General features: G+C 40.9%; 1 protein-coding gene across 1 annotated transcript in view; it reads right to left on the reverse strand.

Moving 5' to 3' along the window:
• Window positions 1–1110: 1110 nt before the first annotated feature.
• Window positions 1111–19804, reverse strand: part of LOC149804208 (multicopper oxidase 3-like) — a 114200-nt gene continuing 95506 nt past the window's right edge. Inside the window, exon 13 of the mRNA XM_089951260.1 lies at window positions 1111–6033. Within this exon, the coding sequence (XP_089807386.1) occupies window positions 5777–6033 (257 nt within the window). The 3' untranslated portion in view covers window positions 1111–5776. The remainder of the gene's footprint in view (window positions 6034–19804) is intronic.

Raw genomic sequence — 19804 nt, forward strand, 5'->3', positions numbered from 1 at the left:
CACTTTGTGTATACTATATCATTATATCTTTTGATACATTGTGTACTTCTTGTACATAATATTGCCATTTTGTGTATACTATATCTTTATATCTTTTGATACAATGTGTACTTCTTGTACATAACATTGCCACTTTGTGTATACTATATCATTATATCTTTTGATACATTGTGTACTTCTTGTACATAATATTGCCATTTTGTGTATACTATATCTTTATATCTTTTGATACAATGTGTACTTCTTGTACATAACATTACCACTTTGTGTATACTATATCTTTATATCTTTTGATACATTGTGTACTTCTTGTACATAATATTGCCACTTTGTGTATACTATATCTTTATATCTTTTAATACAATGTGTACTTCTTGTACATAACATTGCCACTTTGTGTATACTAAAGCTTTATATCTTTGATACATTGTATACTTGTTTATCAACTGCAACATTAATCTGATCCCAGTTTTTAAAAATATGATGCCCATTTATTTGATAAATACAAAAATTGTAAATGTATATAAAAAGAAATATATGAAGGATGACAGTAAAAAGGTTATAATGACAAAACTATTTAATAGTCGAATTGGGTCTGAAAGCTCAAAACTTTAATGTAACCCAGTAATTTGTATTTTCGTTGGCGGTAAGGTTATTTTCTAAACAAATGGGGGACAAAAATGTGGTTTCTATTATTTCAGCTGATAGAGTGAATGGGCATTATATCAGAGACATTGCGTTTAAATTCCGCTGAAGATTTTTGTTCATATGCTTGCTTTTCTTGTTGTTGTTAATGACTTTGTTTAATCATTTTTTTAACCTGCCCCAATGAACTTTTCTCTTTATAAGAATAAGTAATCACTGTTATTTAAGCCTCTACTGTTTGTTATCTGAAAGAAATGGTACAGTGACCAGTTTGCCTTATTGTCTGAATATGCAGTATGGTTGTAGCTTACGAGTGATTCATGACTCGTGTCAAAAGTGTTATAAGATAACAGTACACACAATGTAATGGACTGGCTTTTGTGACCAGACATGGGGAATCCTCATTAAATCAGCCGTATTCTTTGATTCTTAATAATAATAATAATAATAATAATAATAAGATGATGATGAAGAAAGGACTTTATTTCATGGGGATGACATAATCAGTAAAATACCTATTTTCTCTTGCAACCTTAAGTAATTTACATATGAAAAAACACGATGCAGCTGGAAAACAAGCATTATGCAAGAATTAAAAATCAGTGTATACAAGAGCAACAAAATTGAAATCGACACACAAAGGATCGTGCACACAAACATTCATGTTTGCAAACATTTTCTTTTAAACACACACACACACACACACACACACACACACACATAACATTCAGAGACACTGTTTTGTAAATTGTACACATGCAAATAGACAACAAGGATTTTAAAAAACTGTTTTTAAATAGTATCTGGACTGTAACATCCTTATGAAATGACGGCACTCATGACAGCTTTTAACGTCCGTAGATAGTTTTAAATGATTCGACTAGAAACAGCCAAAATATTTCGATGCAATTCGCTTTTAGGCAGAAAAAGTTAGTAGATGACACATAACAGTGTATTGGTAAACTACTGTCTGTAATATAACTTATCAGTGTACGAAACATACAGTATATAATAAGACATAGCAGTGTATTGGTAAACTAGTGTCTGTAATAGAACTTATCAGTGTACGAAACATACAGCATATAATAAGACATAGCAGTGTATTGGTAAACTAGTGTCTGTAATAGAACTTATCAGTGTACGAAACATACAGCATATAATAAGACATAGCAGTGTATGGTGAACTAGTGTCTGTAATAGAACTTATCATGTACGAAACATACAGTATATAATAAGACATAGCAGTGTATTGGTAAACTAGTGTCTGTAATAGAACTTATCAGTGTACGAAACATACAGTATATAATAAGACATAGCAGTGTATTGGTAAACTAGTGTCTGTAATAGAACTTATCAGTGTACGAAACATACAGTATATAATAAGACATAGCAGTGTATTGGTAAACTAGTGTATGTAACAGAACTTATCAGTGTACGAAACATACAGTATATAATAAGACATAGCAGTGTATTGGTAAACTAGTGTCTGTAATAGAACTTATCAGTGTACGAAACATACAGTATATAATAAGACATAGCAGTGTATTGGTAAACTAGTGTCTGTAATAGAACTTATCAGTGTACGAATCATACAGTATATAATAAGACATAGCAGTGTATTGGTAAACTAGTGTCTGTAATAGAACTTATCAGTGTACGAATCATACAGTATATAATAAGACATAGCAGTGTATTGGTAAACTAGTGTCTGTAATAGAACTTATCAGTGTACGAAACATATAGTATATAATAAGACATAACCTTTAAATACTAAAAAACTAAGTTTAGCTTTCTTTAAACATTTCCTTCACAAAAAGGATTGATCATAAAAATGAAATTAAGACTATCGGTAAAAGATTATAGTGATTGGGGTCTAATTATCAAACAGTGCAAGACATCGACCTGACATTTCCGATGGGGGAGTAGTGGGATCTATCTCCCACGGTCGACCAATTCCAGTATCATAACTATCAGAGTCGGTGTCTTACAAAGTAGGACTGTGAGTCGAATTGTTATAACGTTAACCTTTCAACCAACCTCCTCCAACTCCCTATATATATTTACCTACAGTTTAAAATTAATTTTTAACGAGCCGCAGTGAAATAGCTGTAGCCCCCGATGTTCGTGTTGACAGTTTTTAGTTTCCCAGCCTTGTTTTCCAATCTAGCCAAGGAAAGAATTATTTATCTTCAGAAAAACAACACAGATTTGTACCGCTTCGGCGGCCTAAGTGGTTAGAGCGCCCGCCTCGGATGCGGGAGGTCGCGGTTTCGAACCACGGCCGAGTCATAACAAAGTCGGCGCTCGGTTAGTGGTAGGACTGGTCGTCCTGATGTCAGGATAATGTGATTGGGTGGGACATGATCCTACATGTATGCGGCATGATGCCCAGGTCTATAGTTTGAATATACCTCCCCGTTTGCTTGTAACCCTCCACCACCACCGTTTTTGAAAAACGAAAAGCATAAATCAGAAATAAAATGCACAGAAGTTATAATTTCAAACCTTATTATGACGGGGGGGGGGGGGGAGGGAACTAACACCGTTATCGTCTGCACGTTTCATAGGAAAGTTTGAAAGTCTACTCTGCTCTCCGGTCCTTCCAGTTCCTGAACAAGTCCATGTTCAGTAAACGGGTGGATGCACGAATACACGTGTATGCATATAGAAGGTAAATACTACGTCCTCTGCGTCCGATATTTACAATGTCGAACCAAGCAAAGGAAAAGAATGACAGCTATAAATTAGCCTTTCACGTCGATTTAAGAAGCGGTGTAATTTAATTGTGCATGTGTGCAAAGGGATATAACTCACCACTCTCAACCTTGTTGTAATTTACAGGATTATCCGGCAGTTACCGAATAGGATAAATTATGCCACTCTCTTGTCTGAGGAAAATGGAAAATTGACTCGCCCATAGTGTAATTTGGAAACTCTCTTAAGCATGAAACGCGCAGACGACATGTGCTTCATTTTTTTTTATTATTATCGCTGAATGCGTTTTACAGGCGTTGAGATGAAGTTAATATTGTTAACATACATTTAGGATGTACGCATTGCAGCTTTGTGTGTTCTTTATTGCTGTAATAGAGTAGAATGTATTAGTCAGTTCTTAATGCAGGATTTACTTTTTTCCTCCTCTGATAACAAAAGGAAAACTAATCCTCAAGAAATTCCTTAAAACATATTAATTTCGGCTTCTTTCCTGTTTTGAGCCATTTCCACAATCGTGTGATTGAATAAATTGGATAACTTTACAGACTGTCTGTCTTACAGACTCTGTCTCGGACTCTAAAAATGTCCGCGTTTGTGGCGCTAAGACCGGTTTCAATGTCTGTCTGTCTGTCTGTCTGTCTATCTATCTATGATTTATTTACATTATGACTGTGGAACATCATCTTATATTGTATAGGGAAGATAATAACTATTTATGGCATACATACATACATACATACATACATACATACATACATACATACATATTTGTATGTGAATTATGTTACAGAAATATTCAGAAACTATAATCTGTTGACCCATGGTGATCAGTGCAGCATTTTAAGTTTGTTCCTTGCTGGATTGTTTGTGCTGTTGATTTTATTGGTGTAGGAGGTTACGGGTAGGATTTGAAGGTGTCTATTTTGTTTTAGCTATTAGTAGAGATTTGAGTCATCCATCTATACAATTATGCTACACGACTTAGAGTATTTAAAATATATTAGTATCGTGAAGAGCTAGTCGTTAACCAAATTCCATGTGTATGCTGAAATAATTACACTTAAAGGAGGAAGTTGGTATAATCTATAATTAAAAACGTTTTCAAAATCATGGTAAACTGAAAGCGTTGGCCACACGTTTAGCTTTAATGTTTCGGAACTCAAGTGGCCAATAGCCATGTTTCTTACAGTGGCTGTCAAAACGCTTTCGGAATTTTCTTGTGTCCTGCAATTGAGACCATTCAACGGAAATAACATAGGAAAATTTTCAACTGGGCACAATCGATTGCTTTTATTTTCCTTGTCTTCAAACTCAACCTTCAAGATGTCTGCTTAAGGTGTATCAGTTATATACGATAAGACTAGCCACCAGGTCGCTTAAACAATAGAATATGTTAATAAAGGATACACAAGGAACACAAAAACATATGTCCTTTAAATAGAGGGCGACTGAACATCAGAATTCATATAAATTTTGGTATTTGTGTGTGAGCCAGATAACTTATATGGAGGTTTCTGTTAAGATTGATTTAAAAATGTCCGAGTTTGTGGCGCTAAGACCGGTTTCAATGCCCCGGAGTTTAATTTGATAAGAGTGATTTCGATCTGTGGGAGTTTAGTGTGCTTAGACTGGTTTCAGTGTATCGGAATTTAATACTCATCCAAACAGCTAATGTGGCATTATGACTCAAAAGGTGTTTCTCGACATCGTTATCTGGCAATTAACTTAATGACCTTGGTGAACGCGGATTAAATTTACTTGTACGTGCAATTTGTTTTGTCTAAGCTGGGAAAGTCGTATGGGGCAGGGGACTCTTTCGTGAAAGTGAACTGAGATTCGATATCATTTTTATCAAAAGATATGATTGACTACTCTAACCCTTGTAATGTTGAAAGAGTTGCTTTTTCTTTTAAATTTTAAAAAAGAAAGAAGAAAAATCGTCATTTTCCGATAGGATAAACTTCATTATAAATCGGTTTAGTAGTGCTTGTAAGCAATAACAAAAAAGGTCTACAAACTCAATTAATAACACAATTCCATCTGGAAAATCAAACGAATTCAAAAATAATAAAGATTTATTAATAACTACGTACATTTTAAATGTTCTACGAACGGTTTGATGAGTTTTTTTTTCTCTCAAGAAAACACGAAATATGTTCCCAAAGTCACAGTGAATGAAAAACTTTCTTGGTCTTGGATCAGAACAAACTGATGACAAGCTGAACTGCTAAAGAAAACAAAAAAAATGAAATATTAGCATTGCATTTTTTCAAAGACTATCTATTTGCCAAAACTTTAGTAATCTGAAAGGAAATTGAACTTTGAAGGTACGTGTGCATATTACCTGTGAAGCATGCACTGTGACTTTGACACCTATATGAATATTTTCGATGTTTGCGAAGACAGACACAAAATTCTATAACTTGAGCAACTGATTATTCAGAAGGAGCAGGATAGCAGCTATCATCGGAAGCACGTTGGCAGAGAAATTATTTTGAAGGCTCCAAGTTGATGATGAGCTGTCTTTGTAGAGTGCGTCGCGGTATGTGTATCCCCCACAGCGTGGGAAGTAAGATGGAGGGGTTGGGAACTGGGTCACGTTTCCAACCTTTATTACCATAGCCATTCCCTGTTGCATATGTCCGTCCGTGTGGCAGTGGAAAAACCATATTCCTGTTCACCAAAGAATAAAATCGTTTAGAATAATCAGACTTCAGTATTAGAACGTCCTTTCTTCTACTTATAGTTTAAACTCGGTTCATATAATGTATATGTTTCTGCTGCCTTCATATTTCATCAAAGTCCTTCCAATCTATAAAGTCGTTTACTTCAGTGTTGTTGCCAAGATCCTGTTTTTATACAATAGGATTCTTTATTTTAAAGGGTTTCTTTCAGAGAGGTCAAGCTTCTGCTGCCTCGTATTATCCAATATAGTATGATGTTTATTAACAACATTCTTTTGGCTTCAATCAAGTTAAAGAAAACAGTTATTTTGAGTCAGGGCAAGAACATATTCGTTTTCATTTTTACGAGGATCATTTTTCAAAGCTGCTCTAAATTAAATAAAATAAGAAAACGAAGCAGGAAATGAAAATGGGCTACTTCCAATATTTAGCCATGATGCGTGTTTCAGGGCTGTATGAAAACCATTCATCTAGGGATTGGTTAGATACACTTTTATATGTTTTAAATGTATTTATTTAATTTCATCTTCATGTTATTTTATGAGCAACAATAAATGTTTCCAAAATTTAAGAAAGGGTAGTCAAAACAAATTTTTTTATGATAGCAGATGATTGTTTGCTTGTTTAATTTTTGGTTCGTTTTTGGTTTGTTTTTCATTTTAAATTGGGGAATGTTTAACGGCGCCACAACACATGTAAGGCAAAATCGTGCCTAGGCATTAAAGTGTCTTCCCCGCTGATGCTGACAAGAATCGAACCTGTAACCTTTAGGTTGCGCGTTTGGCACGCTAACGACTTAACCACCGTGGTTTACTAATAGCAAACAAGCACGGCGTAAATTTTGAATGATGGCTACAAGTACAAAATGTACAACCCCTAAGAAGCATGTTTAGGATCAACGGAAGCCCTTCTTTGTGTTTGTTGTGAGTAGTAAATGGGGGCACCCTAGCGACAATGGGAATTAGCATTACAAGACCCCTTGGGCAACTCTAGCGACAATGGAAAATTAACATGGAGAAAAATCGTGGGACAATCTGGCGACAAGGGAAATTAACATGGAGAAAAATCGTGGGTCACTCTAGCGACAAGGGGAATTTAACATGGAACTATAGTGTGGGTCTGTCTAGCGACAAGGGGAAATTAACATGGGAATAGAGTTTGGGTTTGTCTAGGGACAAGGGGAATTGAATATGGGATTTTTTTTTAAATTTAAATTTAAATTTAAAAAAAGGGGTAGGCAATGGAAAGGCTATCTCTTTTCGAGAAATATGGCTGGCCCTGAAAAGGGCCTTTGGGTTTTCTTCTTCTTCTGCTTCTAATTTCTTCTTTTTCTCCACCAAGTTCTTATTTTATCTCCAACACTCTTTCTCTTCTTCTCTTTCTTTTTCTCCTGCTCTTCTTTCTTTTTCTTCTCTTCCTCCTATTCTTTCTTCCTCTTCTCATTTTCTTCTTCTTTTTCAATCGTTTCGTTCCATTTGCTTATTCTTATTCTTTCGTCTTCATCCTCCTTCTCCTCCTTTATCTCTTTCATGACACCACTAATCTTGTCCTTTACCTTTTTTAAGTTATTAATTTCCATCTTTACACGATGGGGACTATAGGAATAATGGTCTTCAACCAGTCTTATTAACATCTGCTCCATCATTCCTAAGTTGTCTAAAACGTCTTGTAATGTTTGTATTTTGTCCATTTGGTTAGAAGCCATCTTCTTTTTTTATTCTTTGCAGAATGGTTTGAACGACGAATACTATGGGTTCTTATACTTAAAGCGCGTACGTGAAGGAAAACATCCCCCTAAAACGTAAAATTGATCTTACCTAGATCATGACCAAACAACGCGCGAACGTGAAGGAAAACATCCCCCTACTTTTTCATTTCATATAATAAAACCCAAACTATACTTTCTCATTTCGTATAATAAAAACCCAAACTATACTCTCCACATACGCTAAGAAACAATAAACAAAATCCATAATCTACTATCCACACAATCTTACGTGAGCGCTTACAAAACCCAAACTATACTCTTCACATACGCTAAGAACAATAAACAAATCCATAATCTACTATTCACACAATCGTACGTGAGCGGGTACAAACACAAACACAAACACACAAACACAAACACACAAACACATACGCTAAGAACAATAAACTAATCCATAATCTACTATCCACACAATCGTACGTGAGCGCTTACAGAACCCTAACTATACTCTTCACCTACGCTAAGAAACAATAAAGAAACCCATAATCTACTATTCCCACAAACATACCCGAGCTCTTACAAGCACCAACACACAAACACATACCCTCACACTATCTTAAAAAAGAGTTAGTGTTTATAATCACACTACTCTACCTACACACATTGGCAAATCGATCGTTATTTCTTTTCTAGAGTATTGGGTAGCCCTGAAAAGGGCTGTTTTTTTTTTTTTTTGAACTTCATGGACACCTGGTTAATGGTGGCACCTTCCAGGCCTAGCGCCACATACACATCTTGTCCCCCAGTTACTTTTTACCTTTCTGGGGGAGAGAACCCTATGTCGCTTCAGAATCCCAATTTTCGCTCTCTGGGATTCTGAAATTTCTTCTTCTTCTCTCCTTTTCCTCCTCCTCTTCTTTGTATCTTCTCTCCTCCTCTTTGTATCTTCTTTCCTCTTCTTCTTTATATCTTCTCTCCTCCTCTTCTTTGTTTCTTCTTTCCTCCTCCTCTCTTATCCTTCCCTCCTCCACAATGGCTTCCGCGGCCAGTTCATTTAATATGCGCCTGGCATATTCCAGATGCACATGAAGTTCCAACAGTTTAGACAGTCTCGTGTTCATTTTTGGTGTTGATCAATCAACAAGGGTAGCTGGACTGCCGAACGAGTTTCAATGTATAGTGAAAGCGCGGACGTGAAGGAAAACATCCCCTAAAAACATAAAATTGATCTTACCTACATCATGACCAAACAACAACAACGCGCGGACCTAAAAGAAACATTCACTCACTTTTTATGCTACCCATCACTATTTTAAAATTTTTTATAAATCACTTCAATAGACTATCCACATACGCAAAGCAATCCAATCTAACCCCAAATTTACACCTCAAACACCAAAAAAAAAAAAGACATCATTTTAATCTACTATCCATACCAACTTACTTAACCACTTACAAACACAAACACACAAACACATACCCTCACATTTTTTTTAAAAAAGAGTTAGTGTTTATTTTCACACTACTCTACCTACACACATTGGCAAATCGATTGTTATTTCTTTTCTAGAGTATTGGGCAGCCCTGAAAAGGGCTGTTTTTTTTGTTTGCTATGGCATTCTTTTTAGTTTCTAAGAATGCGATGTCCTCTGAGGATAGACTTTCTGGCGATAGGTCTGCTTCTTCGGAAAGAAAAGAAGAACTCTTTGGTGTCGATACGACAATCGACAAAGCCTCTGTCAGCTTCAGGTTGCTGCTGCTGCTCTTGTTGTTGTTGTTGCTGCTGTCTCTGAAGTCTGTACTTCTCTGTCCATTCTTCTTTTTCCCTGTTCATTTCTTCTCTGAAGAGCTCTTCTATCAGGTCTTCAGTGATTTTTAACATTCCCACATTCTCTATTTCTTCTGGCTTCGGTATCAGACTGTGTCTGACCCTATGCAAATTCACGTAGGCTTCTTTGAGTTTAGCTAGTTTGGAGCACATCTTCTTAGGAGGATGAGTCGACAATGGATGGTTAGACTGGAAACAACCCGGTTCTTAAAGTCAAAGCGCGGACGTGAAGGAAAACATCCCCCACACGGTTTTTGAGTCGCAACTTTCAGTGAGTATCATGAGAGGGATAGTAAGAAATGAAAGAGCATCAATCCAACATTCTTATAGCTAAACAAAAGACAAAGGCATTTTTTTCAAAACACAACATTTTTTATTCAAAAATCACTTAACACTAAACAACAACTCTAACATTTTTAACAATAATCCAACAATATAACATCAAACAATTTTTTCAAAACACAACATTTTTTATTCAAAAATCACTTAACACTAAACAACAACAACTCTAACATTTTTTAACAACAATGCAACACTAAAAGTTTCTCCACTAGGTAAAGAGGGATAACAGTCTTCCATGGTTTCTAGTAATCTAGGATGACTTCTCTCAAACTGTTGATTTCTATGGTATTATCGAATTCTGCATACAGGATGACGTTCACCGTTTCATCAGGGTCTCGGTCTTTAAACTGAATTTCCACACGAATCTGGCCGGATTTTATAGGGTGGAAATGTCCCTCGTCGCTGCCTTGGTCTGGAGTGAAATCGAAAGCCCACAAAGCGTAGCCTCCTGCATAATCCTCGTACGTAATACCGTGACTGGTATTGGTTCCTAACTGTCCGGTGGCTTCGTACAAGGACAAGTACGATCTCAAGTAATTCTTCTTTTTAAAGTCAGGTTCGAAAGGTCGGGTACACAAGGTCTTGCCATCGCGACTGACTTCGATTTTGGACACGCCAAAGTGTTGAAAGTAGAAAGGATTTTTTTCGGCAGCTCCGTTGAAGGCTGTATTCTCGACGATACCAACGATCAAACTTTTGGGTAACTGTCCTTGGAACAGATGATCTTCGATCATGGATCGCTGTCCCTTGGGAATGGTGAAGGTTTTCACTTCCACGCGTCGTATGGGATACTTGGCGGTCGTTCTGCTCAACGTCTGACTGATATCGTTTCCCACTTTAGGTAACACTTCCACACGGCGTACGTAGAGTCTGGCTTCTAGGATTTTGGTTTTGTAACCGTCACTATCAGCCATCAAATGGAAAGCGGCACTGCTACGATTCAGCCTCAGGCGGACATCCACCCCGTTCAGCAAATACTTTTCTTGCAACCACATGTCCAAATGCAAACGATCCATCAGTTCTAAACTTGTGTCGGCTCCCGTGATTCTCTTTCTTCGTTCTAGAAATCCATCATTGTTGTCTTTCTTTTCATCAGTTTCCAATATTTCAAACTTGGTAGGTTCGTCAGCTTCCCATACCACACAGGCATTGAGATGAGTGTTCTTGGCATCTATTCCGTACGTCAAGAGATTTTCCAGGTAGGCACGATAAGGGTAAGTATCCATGCTGCTACTGACCAGTTTGTTATTCAAATACAAGTCCACTCCACTGAACAAGGAATGCATGAAATTGTTGACGGGAGCTACTGCTTCATCGTCTATAGCACTTCCAGTCTTATCTAGAATTTTGACTTTCAGGTACAAGTAACTGCTATTCAGATCGATGTAATCTTCGGGCTGTCCTTTGATTTCAAACTCGATGGGAGCGGAATCGGTCAGTGAGGAGACGGGGTGAAATTCCACCCACTGGGATTCTTGCATCGTCATCATCGTGGGGGGCATGGCAAACAGATCCAGTTCCGTCTTGGAACAAGCGCAAGATTCTCGGTGCATCATTTTTTTGTCTCTTTTCTCAATAATCGAAAACGTCTAAGTCTCGAACGGTTCTTCTTTTCTTGGCCTTTCTCGCTTGAAGTCTGGTGAAAGGGTGTTTTCTTCGTCGTCTCTTTCTGCCTTGTCCTTGCTGAATGTCTGACTCGGTAGCGTGCAGGGCATTTATAGGTGTTTCTCGTTGGCCTAAAATGTCTTTGCCCGTTTGCAGCAAGACATTTTTGCCTGCCCTCATGAAGGCTTCTTTAGGGTTTTGTTTGTCGATGATGACATTTTGGAGAAATTCTTTGCCTTGCGTCAGTGCCGCATCTTTCAAGGCCTGCAATCCGCGTGTCACCATCAGTTTCAACACCGGGGCCACCGAACGAAAGGCCGATTTTAACATATCTCCTAAGCCGTGTCCTCGCTGTTGAGCAACCCCTCGGTACACTGGATACATGACTTAAGAGTCGTGAGAGAACCGTTTTCGAAAATGGAGTTTCACCGTGACTTTTCCTTTGGTGAATGGAATATTTTGTCCCAGATCTCCTTTTATAGCAATGTTGACCGTGTCCAAATACGACTTACTGACAGGCAAATAGTGAGGATGGACAAATTCGCGGTGGACGTGGTAAGTGTTTCCACCTTCCTCGTCAGTGTTCGTGGCAGAATCCACTTTGAAAGGAATGACACGCAGTAACGGTACGGAGGTGTGTCCCACCACGTTGTACTCCACCACATCGGAATACACGAACATCAAATTCAGTCCTTGGTTCAGTTCTACCGGGGCACGAAATAACTTGCTAAAAGACTCGTTGTCGTAAACGATGGGTAATTCGTTTTTCTTGAGCATGGTCTTTCTCATGTCCATGTCTCCGCCCAACATGTCATACAATTCAGGACAAAATAAAATGGACAGGATTTTACTCCGTTCAAATTTCATCAAGAAGCGACGAGCTGCTTTGTGGTACTCCATGGTGACATTTTTGTTGACATGCTCCAAAGCTTTCAGAAACACGACATTAAACCTGGAGGTTATGGTGGTGACCAAATGTTGACCACTAAAATAGCCTGGGGGAATGAACAAGTGATAGGTGGTGTACTTTTGTGTACGGGTTTTCTTGTCATATTTGACATTGCTATCCATCCACTGTTGCATTTGCTCGTCATGAACTTCCACATCAAAAAAATTTTGATTGGGAAGGACATTGAGGACTTGGGTCGGGTGAATCATTTCTACTAAAGCCACTTCCCAATGGGCTTCGTGATCTAACTGGATGGCCTGAGGTAATTTGGCCGTGTAACAGCACAACGTGTTCTTGGGAAACACCTCCATGGAACTGTCACTGGGTAAAGTTAAGTAAAATTGGTTTTGGTGACTCATAATTCCAGAGTTCTGTGGCTCTCCGAGGGGTTACTGGACGTCAGAGGCGTGTCTCCGTCTAAAATGGGGTTCTGGTTGTGATTGAAGTGGTGACTGGCACTGGCACTGGACACAAGGTTCCCGGGGTTCCCGTTCGAGGTGAATTTCAGGGAGGGATTAGGAAGCAGGTAACCGATGCAACTGCTCAATAAAATGGTCCACAATTGTTTGTCTCCTTGTTGCAAACTCAAATTCGCGATGGCTGCCCCGATGACACAATACACCACGAAGATTTGGCAGAAAAAGACGATTTGCGTTTTAGGCACACGTTCTCCACACCACACCCACAAGGGTTGTTTTTGTAAATCTTGCACAGAAGAACTAGGTGAAGGAGGAGTGGTCGACGTAGCTGCGTCTGCTGTGTGAAAGGGCATGATGGTCACTTCTTTTTATAGTCGATGACTTGCGAAGCGTCGATCCAAGAATCAAAACTGGGTGGATATCCTTTCCAACGTACTTTGACTTCTTTGACACATCGTTTGCCCACTTTACGGGTTCTGCGTTCGAGAATGCTTTCGATGTCGTACACGTCGTCTTCTTTTTTGGTGACACATTGTAACTCGGGCAAATAAAACGTTCCTTTGAGCACTTCTCCGTTCATGTCTTCCAATGTATAGACGGCAGGATGACAGCCATGCACTCGCCCAGTGACGCGAAACAATTCGGTCGTCCAGTTAGGTAAGTAACCTTTGTCGAAAGTGCGTTTGGTTTTGCCAATGCGCACCCAATCTCCTACGGCCAACTCTGCACTTTTCTTGGGGACAGCCCTCGTCGGGGACGTACCAAACAGGCGCTCAAACACCAACACTTCGTTGTCGGGAGTCACGTCTTGCGGGGCACGTCCGATGCTTCGATGGTAAGATTGGTTGTACGCTTGCACCAGGTGCGGTAAGATGTCGATGTACTTCAGAGTGTGGTGATGCGTAAAATATTTCCACATGCGTTCTTTCAGAGTGCGTTGAAAACGTTCCACGATGCTAGCTTTGGTTTCGGGATTCTCGGTGGTAAAGAAATGAATGTCACGTTTCTTTAATTCTTTTTGGAAAGCTTGGTTCAGAAATTCGGTGCCTTTGTCCGTTTGCCATCGAAGAGGGTGACGGTCACTTTGTTTCAACACTCGTTGCAGGGCTCGCACTAACTCGCTGCTCGATTTGGAAGTCAACGGCACGACCCAGGCAAATTTGGAAAAGACGTCGATGACACAAAACAAATATTTGTAGCCACGATTGTAGCTGGCCAAATGAGAGACATCGGCTTGCCATTGATGATCGATGCCTTCCACTCGGGTGCGACTTCTGGCAAACTTGCGTCGAATGGGTTTGTGTAAAGTGTAGGTAGCTTGTTCTTGTAACCATCGTTGCACTTGAGGTAAACGGAGACTTTTCAGTCGCGTTTTGGCAGCACGATACAATTTTTGAACTCCTGCGTAACCTGCAGGATGGGAGGGATCGTAGTAAATGCTGGCTAAGACTTTTTCCATTTTTTTGTGTTGGTTGGTGTTTTAATAAGACACCCACTCTTGGAGGATGCTACTCTTTATCTCTTGGGGTATTTTCTTGGATTGCTATGCTTTGCGTGTGCGGCCAGGAGAAGGATGTCTGAGCGGGGGATATCGGTTTTTGTTTCACTTCTGTCTTCACTTCTGTCTTCACTTTCTTTTTCTCTTGTGAGGAAGAAGGGGTGGCCATCATCTTTTTAATCCATCCAATTCTGGAGGTAGGTGGTGTTGTTAACTTGCGTACTTTTTCTGGTGGAGTTTGAAACCCTTCCTCTTCTTCTCCTTTTTCTGTCTTGGTCACGGGTACTGGTGGTACTGGTACTGGTACTGGTGATGGTGCTGAACTTTTCATCAAGGTCTTAAAATCTTTCAGAGTGGGTAGAGCTGTTTCGTCTAAGGCTTTCTGGTGAAAGAGTTGCAGTCGTTGCAAGAGTTGACCGTACTTTTGCGATTTTTCTGTTTCGGACAAATCTTGGCGATCCATCAAGGACTGCAATTCGTGTTGTAACTGGGACATCTCGCTCAAATGGGGATTGGGAGGTAAATGCGGGGTGTGTTGTTCTTGCCACCGATGGTATTCCATCCATCGTTTGTAAGGCACTAAAGCTAGTTTTCGTCCTTCCATGGGGTTGTCAGGGGTCGATTCTGAGATCTTGGAACTTCCGAGGCCTTTTTATCTTGCTCCCACCAGTCCTCCCAACATGGTTCCCAAGACTCCTTTCAGTATGGGGCCTAACAAGAGAGGTAAAATACCTCCACGTTGCACTAACATCTTCTTTTTTTGACGAATGGGAATTTTCTTTTGAACCATTTGGCGAAGAACGTGACGATGTTTGCCTAAGCATTGTTTCTGGTGTTTGGACAAAGGGATCGTGCCTTTCAAAACGTTCAAACAACATTCGCACACGGTATCGATGACCTCTTTGGAGGCTGTTTGAATGAGTTTTTTTCGTAGGGGTGGAGAAGCTTTGGACAGGACAGATAACATGTCCCCATGTTTGGCTAAACGTGGTGGCAGTCCTTTCCTTTTCTTTCCTTGGGGTTTTCTGGAGGGTGACATCTTTGAGTCTTCAGGAGCACCAAAAAACACTGATACCCGACTTGGTCACAGGCCTTTTTTATACTGGAACGCGTCGCCACTGATTGTCTTTACGTCGTATTAGTTTGAGGACAGGCATGACACGTCGTGCAGGGGTACGCAACGGACTAAATCGAGCCAGTTCTTGCTTGGACAAATCCAGTAAACTTTGTAACATGCCCGATCTTTCTTGAACTTTGATTTTGGGAGAAGGTACTTTGTGAGCAGCAGCCACTGCCACTAAATTGGAAGGTCCTGCCACTGGGGAAGTTCTTCTTGGGGTCATCAACGGAGAAGTTCTTGGTGTGATCAACGTCTCCAAGTACTCTTCAGTTCTTGGTGTCATTAACGGAGAAGTGGACAAACGTGAAGCTGCCGGAGACGCAGTCACCGCCGTGGCAGGTCGTGGTTTGCGAGTGTAAGGTTGCGTCCTGGCCGAAGTGCCTCTCTTGCGACTAGTTTTCTGTGGACTTTTCTTTTTCTGGGGGCTTCTTTTCTTTTTCCGGGGTGGTGGTGGTGTCTGGTCAGAGGAGGGTCCTGCCACTGGAGAAGTTCTCCTTGGGGACCTGGTCTTTTTCTTCTTGGGGCTTCGTTGGACTTTTGTCTTGGGTATAACTTTGGGGGCATTAGGATCCCATCTTAAGAGTGAGCGAATGATGACCCCTCCTAGAGTACCGCTCCCTCCAGGTTTCAAAATGATTTGTTTTTTGGTTTGAGTGTCGATGCGGGGATCGGCCAGTTGGGTCAAAGCGACTTTGTTTCGATCAAAAAAGCGTTTGGTTTGATGAGGAATCTGAATGATTCCTTGGAGTAATTGACGTGCCGTCACCGTGAACCATCGTAAGACTTCTTTGAGACTAGCTTCTAAGACACGAGCTCGTGTTTGTGGATTTTTTTCTCGACTGATGCCATACAAGGCACGAATCAATTTGACGGGAAGATGCGACTGAAGGGACGTCATGTTCGCACTGTGTGAGACAGACGAAAAAGGGTCTGAGGTTTTTATAGATTTTTTTATGTGGAGTGAAATGAAGTCGAGGACGGAGACGTGTACAGGACAGGCCCTCCGTCTTGGCACCAGTGGTGAAACAAGTGGGTACGAAATCGCAAATCCTCGGGAGTCGTAGGTTTCAAATCGACGAGTAAATAGGCGTGTGGCGTTTGAGTGGCATCGTCGTACGCCTGAGTCAGCCAAGGCGTTCCTAACTGTTTGGCTAAGACTTGCACTTGCGATTTATCTCGAGGGCTTTTAAATAAGACCACGTAATGCGCATTGAGACTGATGGTGCGATGGGCTTTACTTTGTTGAAACAAATTTTGGGTGATGTAAACGACACTGGCATTACGGTGATGCCCTTTGCGCGTGAACCACAGTTTAATTTCTTCTTCGTCTTCTCCTAACATGTCGTCGAAAATGACCAAATGGGTTTGACGGGAGTCAGAGACGATGCCGTCGTCTTCTTTAGGAATGCCTTCCACAAACACGATGGAATCGCCTTGACTTTCTCGCAAGAGGCTGTACGCCGATTGACACTCTTTGTAACACCACACGATCCGTTGAGGGGGCCGATCGATCAAATGATGTTTATGTTCGATCAAACGTTTGACGAATTCAGTTTTGCCAGAACCGCTAGGTCCAGCAATGAGCATGTTAAAGGGATGGCGAAGATACAAAGCCTCCCAACTGGCACGATCTAAGTGTTCGTCGATGACTTTGACAGTAGAGGAAGAGGGAGCAGAGACAGTAGAGGTAGCCGTGGTGTGAGGAATGTCACTTGTGACACGAAAAAACAAACAAGACAAGAGTTTATATACTTTTTCAGAACACGTTTATTGAATGTTTTTTTCAAACATGAATACGAAAGACAAAAATACATAAAAGCCAAAGGCTTAAGTACAAGAATAAAAGGCACATGAACGTGGAATAAAAAACAAGTGTCTGTACAACAACCACATGTTTTGGGTAAAGTTCTAACCAGTTCTATAGTAGGGGGTAAGGTCACACAAGTGTCCTCCCGAAAGGGTCTTTCAGGCCTGTCCACGACAGTCCTGTCCTGGGTGACGGGTTCTTCTGGCACCGTCACTAACACAGGTTGAAAAGTAACTTTTTTCCTTGAATAACTCTCGTGCATACTGGGCCACCTCTTGTGTCCAAGCCTCAAAACCCTGGTCTCGGTGATGTCCAACATTTGACTCCTAACCAATCTGGTTTCTTCTTCGTCAACGACATGGTAAGTTACTTCAATGAACAATGAACTATTGGTCTTGGACGTTGTCCCTTTTTATATGCTGACCAATATCGATGTGACCGTACGGCAACGTAAAGTGATTGGGAAGTCTCACTCGCTTCTGGTACACGATTTGATAGATTTTTTCCAGGGGTCGACTGACGATGTGGTGAGTGGGTAAACGTACAATCTTGTTCGGTTGATAAGTGGTCACTTTAAAGTTTCCATCCTCTCCCGATTGCAAGGCTTCTTTCAATACCCCAAAGTTGACCACTCGACTGGTACGATGATTCAGAGTCAGTCCTTTCACTTTGCACGTCGTGTGCACTTCTCCTTGTTTGTCCCGGTATTCGTAGCCGTAATTTTTGGGACCACCACTGACGAAACTTAGAATCTTGTCGTCGGGATGCTCGTCTGTCCAGGCTCCTAAACGGTCTCCTTCGATGTCAGGGTGCTGTTGAATCGGGTGATGGATGTAAATGCAACTGTCCGTGTCAAAGTACAGGACGCGTTCTTCTAACAGTTCTAAAGCTTCGTACAATTTTAAGCGAGCATGAGCTGTCACGTAAGCCGCAATGATGACATTTCCAAAAGGGTCGTCTTGTACAAAGTCCAGATCTTCTTCGTAATTGACCAAGATCAAATCCTCTCGAACGACGTCCACGTGTTTCATGTATTTGGTTTTGTCGTGAATCATCTGGAAGTAGCGGGAAGGTTCTGTCAAATATTCGTCTTGGGTAAACACGGTCGTTGTGCCATTTTACCCCACAAGCAATTTAACATCACTTTGGCAAACGATCGCCTGCCTACGTTTTTTTCGATGTGGTCTAAAGAGATGCCTTCTTTTACGTAGTACTTCTCTTTGAATTGTATTTGGTCTTCGGGAGTGTGACACCAGGAAGGATAGCCGCTGGCTTCTTGTTTCAGTTTCACAAAGGCATCCACGTAGTCGGCGAAAATGCCTTTCTGAGTAGGGTCACCCTTGTGGTACTGTTGTGTCTTGGGAAAGTGGCAAATTTCGTACACTTCTAACAGTTGGTATCCCATGTCCAGAGCTTTGAACAATTCCACGCTGACCCAGGTTCCCGTCAAGGCACGTTCTTCCTGGCTGTGATGGCAAGGTTGGTCCTGGTTGCACGTTTCGGCACAAGTTCGGCACAAAGGAAACATCAGTTTGCCTTGACAATGGTGAGGTAAGACGGGATGGTATAGGTTCGTGGGAGGCAAAACTTTACACTTGATCAAGCCTTCGTATTGTCGAATGTTTTTCAGGTCGATGTGTTCCGTCAACAATTGCGGGTGCCCTACAGGAAAGCGACAATATTTGCACACGTAGGGATACAGCGAACACACGTCCAAGTATTTGATTTCTTCTCCTTTCTCTTCGTCGGCTTGGTACAGCAAACAGGTGGCATTGGTCCTTCCTCCGTACAAACTATCCCTCGGGTTCAGCGGGTCCATGAACTGGTAACTTTCCACGAGACGTTTAAACTCGGGATCGGTTTTCAAACGGTGATCGTACTCGTGTTCCCACATTTCCACCACTTGGTATCCTTGCTGTTCTAACTTTAGGCGTCGCTGACAAGTGTCCTGGTACAAGTCTTCCATGGTTCGTTACAAAAACTGATTTTTAGTGTCACGGTCAGGGTAACAGATGGGACATCCGTGAAATAAGCAACCGTTAAACTCGTACACGATCTTGGGGTTTTCTAAGTCCCAGCCATCTACCGAATACGTTCCGATGGTCTTTTCGCCTCCTCCGTTGCGGGCATGCTGAATCCATTTGTCTTCCTTGTCGCACAAGTAATGTAACCAACGTAGGGCTTTGACCGAGTATTGACGCTTGACATAGTGGGTCGTTTGAGGACTGATGACAGCCACGGTGTTTTCAGGCATGAATCGTTGGCGGTACACTAAGGAACACGCTTTGGCAATGGTGCAAGCTTCTTTCAAAGGATCGACCCCTCCGTGTTCCATGAACAGTTCTCGAAATTTTCCACAGCAACGTCGTAAAATGTCCACGTCGGAACGACAATACTTTAACATTTCTTCCTGAAAGTCGAAGGGGTCAGAGGCATGAGCCTGGTACCAAGCGTAGAAAGCTTCTCGTTGTTCGGTACGCATGT

Source organism: Sinohyriopsis cumingii, chromosome 2 (genome assembly GCF_028554795.1).
Source record: "Sinohyriopsis cumingii isolate HCF-2022 chromosome 2, ASM2855479v2, whole genome shotgun sequence".
Taxonomy (NCBI): domain Eukaryota; kingdom Metazoa; phylum Mollusca; class Bivalvia; order Unionida; family Unionidae; genus Sinohyriopsis; species Sinohyriopsis cumingii.